The sequence below is a fragment of the Palaemon carinicauda genome, chromosome 29 (assembly GCF_036898095.1).
Source record: "Palaemon carinicauda isolate YSFRI2023 chromosome 29, ASM3689809v2, whole genome shotgun sequence".
In the NCBI taxonomy this organism is placed as follows: Eukaryota; Metazoa; Arthropoda; class Malacostraca; order Decapoda; family Palaemonidae; genus Palaemon; species Palaemon carinicauda.
Genome location: NC_090753.1, coordinates 39,643,594 through 39,653,593, shown reverse-complemented (window position 1 = coordinate 39,653,593; position 10,000 = coordinate 39,643,594). Strand labels below are relative to the sequence as shown.

Sequence of the window (10,000 nt, the reverse complement as noted above, 5' to 3'; positions counted from 1 at the left end):
AAAATGTAGTAGTGAGAGAGCCGCAATGGTAATAATTGTCACCTAAGATATAAAATTAAAATTTGGTGTACTACAAAAATAACATAATTCTGTTCAATAGGCCTACTTAATAAGATACTTATCGTGATATTATGTATCATACTCATGTTCACAAAATAAATAGATGATATATTCTTTACAGCTTTATCCTTCATTTAACTTTCATCGCTCGTAACATATGTGTAGCTGCCGTTTTCTTCAAAGCCACAGGGATGAGATGTACTAAAGACACAGAATACTGTTACTCACGTCACACTTTATTAAATTTTTGACATAAAGTTCAAGTTGATATCACAAGACACTTTAAACCAACTTAAAGCTTAAAATCACTTAACACTAAGCACTACGACTTAAGTTGACCATAATTGTAAAAGCTTATAGTTGGTCAGTACTCCAAGACCAGAGAACCAATGATGAGTACTTTGCTAGTAGTGCAGGCCGACGAGGTTCAAGAAACTGAAAACAACAAAATACAAATTTACTAAATTTGTTAAAAAGAAATTCCATAATAAACAAAGAATTGATAATAGTTTGATTTCACTACAAAACACCACAAACATGAAATAGAATATATACAAATTTCAGTAAAGAAATAAACTTGCATCTGTGTTACTCTAAGCTACATCTAATACAAGCGAAACGAATTTCCAAAGAAATGTTCTTTACACTTTGAAGACTTCTTGTACTCTGTCAGTCACCAAAAAACCTTGATCCTATTTCTAGAACATATAATTGTTACAGTGTAATTCCAACACTGATAACTACCAGGATAAACAATCTTTTCAAGAACTACTCAGCGATTATCAAATAAATTACAGCGGTAACAATCCAAAACAGACTGAACAATGTTTACACGTAAAACGGACAAAATATCTACAATACAATTTAACCCTAATCACCAAGTTAAAAAAAAAGAGCTTTTTAAATGATTATATACACAAATGGTTTCTATAAAATGCTGCATTTACATTCTCGGGCCTATAAACAAATTATTTGTTTATCAAAATCAATCATATCTATAAATGCAGGTGATATAAATAATATCTATAATAAATGTAATATACTCTCAAATCCGTTGATCTTAATAAAAATAACTATTATAATCATTGTTACTCTACTGCAAGGAGAAGAACAAGCTTTTGAATGGGTCGATGGAGCTCTGATGTTTGTGTCTTTAAAACTACACTTCGTACAAAACCAGTTCTGTCCTTTCCAGTGCTGATAACACGACCCATCATCCAGTTACTCCTTAACTGATTATCATCTTTTACAAGGACAATGTCACCAACTTAAAGGTGCCGCTTTTCCTTGTTCCACTTCTGTCTCTCTTGTAATGTTGACAAATATTCTCTTCGCCATCTAGTCCAGAATAAGTTAGCCAAGAATTGAACATATCGCCACCTCTGTCTCAGATACATATCTCCTTTCTGGAAAACACCAGGTGGTGGCATCACAACACTTGATTTCTGTGTGAGAAGCTGTGCTGGACTGAGTGGTTGTAAGTCATCTGGGCTGTCACTGACTGTGGTCAAAGGACGGTCATTCACTATAGCCTCAACTTCTGTGAGAAGAGTGCGGTAACTCTCATCATCCAGTCGTCCAGCATGTTCCTTGAAGAGAGGAGTCAAGACCTTTCTCACAGTTCTAATCTGACGTTCCCACACACCTCCCGTATGACTAGCTGTAGGGGGATTGAAGGTCCAGCTGATGCTTTCTTTTGGGAGGTAAGCTCTGACCTGATCATCATTTATCTCTTGCAGTGACTTCCTCAATTCCTTCTCAGCTCCATGAAAGTTTGTCCCATTGTCACACCAAATCTTCTTTACATTTCCTCTTCTAGCAACAAACCTTTTTAAAGCATTTATGAAGGACGATGTGTCTAAGGAATTGGCTGTCTCTATATGAATTGCTCTTGTAGACAAGCAAGTAAATAATACACGCTACCTCTTCCTGATTTGCCTTCCTTCTTTGACTTCTTGTGGCCCAAAGAAGTCAACACCTGCGTGTGTGAATGGAGCAGCTGGAATTACTCTTTCCAATAGTAAATCAGCCATCTTCTGGTTTAGAACAGGGTTTCTCATTTTTCTGCAAATGACACATCTTTGTAGAACCTGGCGGACACTTGCATTAGTACGGATAATCCAGTAAAGTTCTCTAAGTTTTGACATCACATGGTTGCGTCCAGTATGAGCTAATTTTTCATGTGTGTAATGGATAATCAAAGTGGTAAAATGACTCTTTTTAGGTAATATCATTGGATGTTTCTCGCCAGCTGAAATTTCTGCTTTGGAGAGCCGTCCATTAACGCGAAGAAGCCTGTCTTTAGGATCAATGAAGTGATCTAGTTTATAAATGCTACTGCTACTCCAAAGTCCTCGGCCCCTTGACCCTTCGGTCTTTTGTAAGAGTGTCACTTCCTTACTAAAAGTCTTCTTCTGGATATATCTGATGACTGCTTTTCCAGCAGCATCTAATTCTTCTGCTGTAATTGAACCATTAAGTCTAGCTTGTCTCTTAGATCTCAGTATGGAAAAAAGACGGTGATACACAGCAACAGCCATCCTCAACCGATGCCATGAAGAATAATACTTAAGAAACTTATCAACAGCATTTCTCTCCTCATCTTCTGGATGCATTGCAAAACTTGTAGATCCTTCCAATTCAACTACACCTTCGGGCATATAATTTTTCCACAGCTCCTCTGGTCCTCTAAGAAAATATGGGCCATCAAACCAAATGTTACTCTTCAGCATTTGCTGACTTGTGAAACCTCTTGATGCAATATCAGCAGGATTCTCTTTACTCTGAACATATCTCTACTGTGTATTTTCAGAGAAATCCTTAATTACTTTCACTCTATTTGCAACAAATATAGGAAATCTCTTTCTATCATTAAAAATATAGTGAAGAACTGTTGTAGAATCTGTGTGATAGAATGTCTGGTCCACTGTAATCTGCAGCTCTTTCAAAATGTGTTGTGTGAGACTTATGGACACCACTGCAGCAGTCAATTCCAGTCGGGGTATGGTTGTTGCCTTTACAGGACACACTCTAGACTTTCCCATCAGCAGAGCAGTAGAAATCCTCCCACTGTTATCGGAAAGTCTTATGTATGCTGCAGCACCATAGCCTTCATTACTAGCATCTGAAGACATATGCAGCTGTGTGGAAGTCACTGTACCAAATTTCTTTGGTTTGACACATCTTGGAATCTTTAAGTTACCCAGGATTGGTAAATCATCAAGCCAACTTCTCCAGGGCTTCAGGTATTTTTTGGGAATAACATCATCCCATCCCAAGCTGCTATCCTGACAAACTTCGCGAAGAATTCTCTTAGCTGGCAAAAGGAAAGGAGCCACAAAACCAAGAGGATCATAGAGGGAACATACTGTTGACAAAATAACTCTCCTTGTAAGTGGTTTTGGGTCCAAGCTTGCGGAGAAAGTAAAGTAATCATTTTCAATATTCCACTGAAGACCAAGAGCTCTTTCTACACGAAGTTCATCATAGTCAAGATCACATGTTTGAAGATTTCTTGAACGGTCCTCTTGTGGGATTGATTTCAACACCAGCTTGCTGTTACTCACAAACTTTGTCAGCCGAAAACCTCTTTCCTTCAATGCTGCTCTAACGTCTTTCACAAGTCTTAATGCCTGCTCTTCTGAAGGTACAGACTTTAAATAGTCATCCACATAAAAATTAGTCTTAATGATGTGTTCTACATCTGGACCATACTTATCTCTTGCATGGTCAGCTGCTGCCTTCAAAGCATAATTGGCGATGCTAGGTGATAATACTGCTCCAAATATGTGAACAACCATCCGATACTCTGTAAGTTCGCTTTCAAGTTCACCACCAGGCCACCATAAAAATCTTAGGTGTTTATGTTGATCCTTTGTTACCTGAACTTGGTAAAACATAGATTCTATGTCACCCATCAAGGCCACCCTTTCTAGACGAAATCTGAGGAGCACTCCAATCAGGGAATTAGTCATATCAGGACCTTGCATCAACTTGTCATTAAGGGAACTACCCTGGTATTTAGCACTACAGTCAAAGACTACTCTAATCTTATTTGGCTTTTTTGGATGGTAGACACCATGATGAGGTAGATACCATGCAGGTTGTTCATCATACGACTGATCCTCCGGAACCTTATAAGCATATCCTTCAGACACCAATTTCTCAACAAATTCCACATAATCTTCATGGTACTTTGGATTTAGTTTCCTTTTTCTTCTTTGCCATTGTGCTCGTTTCACTGCCTGTTCTCTATTGTTTACCAAGTTAACTTAATTGGTTCTAAATGGTAGGGGAAGCTGGTAGTGTCCATTGATCACTGAATGTTTTCTGCCACTTCTTTGAGGAACTGTTGATCTTCTTGTGACAGACCCTTCTCATCAGGAACTCTACCAACATCTTTCTCACTAAAGTCTCTTTCAAACATATGGACCACAGCTGCAGGATGAAAACATTCCTTTACCCTTTCAACTTCCTGAAGAAAGACATGGTGACATGAAATACTGTTCTTCTCTGAAGAATATTTAAAATGTAGAGGGCCACTAACAGTCCATCCATGGTGGTAAAGAACTGCATAAGAATCTTGACCCTTGGCTGGAAGCACCTCTAAAGGTTGCAGTGCTTTAGGGCAATTACTGTCAATCAACAAACCAATCTCCAGATCTGCTCTATAATCAGGAATTAGATCAGCAATATTCCTCAGACCGGCTACCTGTTTGAGCAATTTTGGTTTTGGTATCTGTTGATGACTCACTGGGATATCTTGACGAGTAGGTGGTTTTTGGCAGATCAATAGTGTTGTTTCCTTCCATATCTGTAACACACAAATTATTAACCGCCAAAGTATTCACAATGTTTACGCCATGCATGGTTTGAAGCTTTAAACATGTCTCTGTTCCAGATGCACCTATCTGCTCTCGTAAACTCTCTGTGATGAAACATCCAGTGCTGCCATTATCAAAAAAGGCATAAGTGTCCAAAACTACTTTGTTTCCTTTCTGATATACTTTTACTGGGAGAATAGCCTGTAATATTGTATTTACTTCACTAACATGATTGGTAGTACATGTGCTAACAATAATTTCCCTTGCATCTTTGCTAGATGAGCTATCATTCTCTTTATGTAGTTTGAATCCATCGATATGCAGTGATGTGTGATGCCTCTTAGAGCATGTCTTACATTGCTTCCTTTTCATACATCCTTTACAGGTATGGTTGAGATCAAAGCATCCAAAACACAACCTTCTCTCCTTAAGGAAATCTATTTTTTCTTCAGAGGTCTTCTTAGCAAAATTCCAGCAATCGTCAAGATCATGGTTTTTCTTGCACATTGGACATGATTTCTCTTTCTCAGACACTATTGATGTCTTTCTATTTTCTGGATTCAGTTCTGCTTGGGTAGCAAAGCTTGAACTTTTGCTCTTTTGTTGACAAGATCTGAATTTGAAGCTACCAGAGTTGTTTTCAGGCTTTGAATAATTATTTTGAAGAGCAAACTTGCTGAATGCTGGGTCGTTTGCTGCCTTTGCCTTTTTATAAACAAATTCAACCAAATCGGCAAAATCAACTCCTCCCTTTTCTTCCCTCTAATGTCCAGCCAGGCTACACCACTTGTTCTGAAGAAATGTCGGAAGTTTTTTAACAACTGCTTGAAGGTTAGGAAGATGTTTTAGTACTTCCATGTGTGACAAGTTGGTCATGGCATGTATGCACTTGATAAGGAATAAAGCAAATGTATACAAGCTATGAGGATCTTCGTGTTTCAGTGCAGACCAAGAAATAAGTTTCTTAATATATGCCATCGACACCTTGTAGGGATCGCCATACTCTTGACTGAGCAAAATCCTAGCTGTAGTATCTCCTTCTGAAGAACTCATATACAAGCATCCACCTATCAAGTCTTTGGCTTCCCCTTCAAGTTGCTGATCCAAGTAGTACAGTTTATCAGCATCACCCGAACCATTTGGGGCAATTCTGGCATCAAATGCCATCATGAAACTGGCAAACTCAATAGGATCACCTTTAAATTTTGGTACTTATATGCTTGGAAGCAACATTGCTGCAGTCATGTGCTGCTGTGTCTTCAGAAGCATCTCTTGTTGGGACTGTAGTTGCATATCAAGATTTGGCTCGGAGAACCGACACTGGCTAGAACTACAGGGAACGTTCGCTTTCAACTGAGGAGTATCAGCTATTATATCCGAAGGTTGTGGTTGGAACTGGTCTACATTTGGATTCAACTGGGAAGGAGTATCTTTCGGCACGATATCCGAGATATTATCAGCTTCAGCATAAACTCTTTCTCTTGCTTGAGACATTGCAATTTTTGTTTCTAATTCCAATTACACTTTCTTTTTTCTGAGTATAAATTCTTGCTCTTCCATCACTTTTGCTTTTTCTCTCATAGCATGTTGAGCCAGTCTAGCTTTCTCTTTGAGGCGAGCAGATCTTACACTAGTTCTGCTGGACTTAGTCCTGCTAGTGGATGAGGAACAAAGACTTTTTCTATCAAGGTCTGCCGTCAATTGTAATTCACTTTCCTTGACCCAGTTATTCATTTCTGTAATGAAACGATCAATGGATACTGTATTTTCTGAATACCTCTTATTTACTGTGTTTCGTTCACTGGAATCTGTTAAATGCTTCTCATATTGCTGAAAACATTCATCATATTTATCACGTAATTTACACAAAATAATCATTTCAGACTTCACCAGATGGAGATTATCACAATTATCCATTAGTCTAAATATCTCATTTCTCCTTTTGGTCACAGCAGACAGAGCAGCAGTTTGGGCATTTTTCAAAGTTTTCATTTGCTCTTGTATCACTTCGATATAATCTTCACTGAATATAGACACAGCAACTTCGCTAGATTCCTGCATTTTCAATCACAAGATTTTCTTGAACTAATGTAGCTGCCGTTTTCTTCAAAGCCAAAGGGATGAGATGTACAAAAGACACAGATACTGTTACTCACGTCACACTTTATTAAATTTTTTATATAAAGTTCAAGTTGATATCACAAGACACTTTAAACCAACTTAAAGCTTTAAATCACTTAACACTAAGCACTACGACTTAAGTTGATCATAACTGTAAAAGCTTATATTTGGTCAGTACTCCAAGACCAGAGAACCAATGATGAGTACTTTGCTAGTAGTGCAGGCCGACGAGGTTCAAGAAACTGAAAATAACAAAATACAAACTTACTAAATTTGTTAAAAAGAAATTCCATAATAAATAAAGAATTTATAATAGTTTGATTTCACTACAAAACACCACAAACATGAAATAGAATATATACAAATTTCAGTAAAGAAATAAACTTACATCTGTGTTACTCTAAGCTACATCCAATACAAGCGAAACGAATTTCCAAAGAAATGTTCTTTACACTTTGAAGACTTCTTGTACTCTGTCAGTCACCAAAAAACCTTGATCCTATTTCTAGAACATATAATTGTTACAGTGTAATTCCAACACTGATAACTACCAGGATAAACAATCTTTTCAAGAACTACTCAACGATTATCAAACAAATTACAGCGGTAACAATCCAAAACAGACTGAACAATGTTTACATGTAAAACGGACAAAATATCTACAATACAATTTAACCCTAATCACCAAGTTAAAAAACAGAGCTTATTAAATGATTATATACACAAATGGTTTTTATAAAATGCTGCATTTAGAATATGTAACAAATCTTTTTTACATTTAGTACCAAGCGTAAGAGAAATTATTGTTATGATCACAATATGCAAAAAAAACATGACTATATTGTATTCCTGAAAGTTATAATATCATATCTTAAAACTGAAGGAGGAAGTATATAATAACAAATTATTTAAGATAATAATATAATAATATTCACATGGCAGAATGATTAGCTATGTTTTGTATTATTTTCATATATATGCGACTGCAAAGTATGTACCGTGAATAGCATCATTGGCATTTATTTGAGACAGTAACACAAAGGCCAAGCAACATTACAATCCTGGGAATTATATGCTTTTCTGATAAGTTAGAAGAAACTCATTATTAGAAATTAAAGTATAATTCCATCCAAAATTTATACACGTAAAGTTAATTGATTGGAGATTTGTTCCTGTGATTCCTTGGAGACCGGGTAATGTTTGGAAAGAAAGAAGTATTTTTCATCTTTGACCAAAATTACAAGCTTTCATTGTGCAATCTACATTTTAATATTTTTTCTAATTAGATTCATGCTGGAAAATTTTTTATCACATAAAAAAGTCGATCCTAATATGGAGAGAACCCCTTATGAGAACTTGTTATTTTTGTAGTCGTCTGGAAATGTCCTCCAAACATTTTGTGTTTTTAAATACTCCAGATCAGAGAGTAAACCTTTACATTTTGTTAGCCATACTTATTACTGCAAAACAGCTATTTCAAGCACAAACTCTGTTCGGTTCACATTAGTTAAGGGTGACAAACTTAGTACAGATATATCTGACCCAGATGGTTTAATCTGAAAGGACAGGGTTACTTTCTCCCTTTTGAATTCGAGATAACTGTTTTTATAGCACAAACATCAAACTCATAATATGTGGATTCTTTGTATTTTTTCTCAAGACCTTTGACAAACACTGAAAGGTTTCTTTCAAATGTAAACACTTCATCTTAATTACAAAAAGTACTGTTTGCCTTTCCTTGTAATTTGAGTTAAGGTTATTCAAATGTTGAATTATTTGATAGTTCAAGTAGGGAAACTATTTACAAGTAATCAAAAAAAAAAAAAAAAATGGAAAATTTATGCCTATAAACAAGCCTTTGGAATTTTACAAAATATGGTTTTCAGTGTGTTAAATGATTTGTTGGTTTTATATGGATATAAAAGGGTTAGTTTAGCGTTTAGAGCTGTATAAGATTATTAAAAGAGACGAATGTGCCTCCTTATATGAGGGTTGGTGGCCCCTGGGTTAGTCGTTGCAAACATTACTGAATTAACAAACTCAAACGTAATTTCAAGAGCTATCAGATTCTGCAAGCCTTCAGCAGAGTTCTGCTATCCTACCATTAGCTACATTCCTATCTCTCACAATATCTTAAGGTGTTGCAAGTTTTGATATTCACATTTTGTTAAAATTTTGGGGAATTTTCTTTTTTTTATGTATATTTAGCATAACTCTGTTAACAAATATACTAACAGGAAACTAACGAGCAAAAAAGAAAGTTTTTTTTATGAATATGAATATATAGACTCAGCATACAGTTGTTATAAAACTTACAATTTCATTTATATGTTATTTCATACAACATATTTCACAAACAATTAGAATACAGATTTTATTCATATAGCTCAGTATTATTTTTTTTTTTTATAATTACTAATTCAACATTCCATTTGAAAATACAATTCCAATTTTTTCCAATTTCAGGAAAGACATATTAGTAACATTTGTCCGTAAATATTTCTTTTTCAGTGTGTGCGTGTGGGGGGGGGGGACGTAGAAATTTTTTAAGACCTTCTCGGCATTTTTTACACGAAAAATAGCTATATAAAAATTATCCTAACAATTGTTCCAAAGGTTAATAGGGTTAATAGGAGCTTTTATCAAGAAGTTACATCATACATCTAGAAAGTCTTATATAGAGAACGTGTAGAAAATTGTACAAAGAACGCCTTATATGGCCTTGCTATCACAAAAGTCCATAATGTTAGAGGAAGTTGATTAGTCCTGAATGGTTACGAACTCTTGAAGAAACAATATTTTAAAGCAGTGTTTCCTTTTGTTTAGCTAATCTTTTCTTCACCATTTCGTTAAATATTTACTGAAATGTTACATAGTTAATACTTCTGATATATAGGACACTTTTTTTTTATTCCATATGTCAGGATTACTTAGAAAGTAATCAACGGATTTTAATTAAGTATAGTTGAAGTTGTGGAGGATTGATTTCTGTTTTA

General features: G+C 35.7%; 2 protein-coding genes across 2 annotated transcripts; both read right to left on the bottom strand.

Annotated features, from left to right (window-relative positions):
- Window positions 1-1,328: 1,328 nt before the first annotated feature.
- LOC137622523 (uncharacterized) lies at window positions 1,329-2,792 on the bottom strand. The gene is made up of 2 exons (XM_068353127.1): window positions 1,984-2,792; window positions 1,329-1,887 (listed from the first exon to the last, which is right to left on the bottom strand). Exons 1-2 carry the CDS (start codon window positions 2,790-2,792, stop codon window positions 1,329-1,331), a joined length of 1,368 nt encoding a protein of 455 aa, XP_068209228.1.
- A 63-nt stretch (window positions 2,793-2,855) lies between these two features.
- LOC137622522 (uncharacterized) lies at window positions 2,856-4,617 on the bottom strand. Its single transcript, XM_068353126.1, has 2 exons — window positions 4,523-4,617; window positions 2,856-4,311 (listed from the first exon to the last, which is right to left on the bottom strand). The coding sequence occupies exons 1-2, from the start codon at window positions 4,615-4,617 to the stop codon at window positions 2,856-2,858; spliced, it is 1,551 nt and encodes a 516-aa protein (XP_068209227.1).
- Between the last annotated feature and the right edge of the window lie 5,383 nt (window positions 4,618-10,000).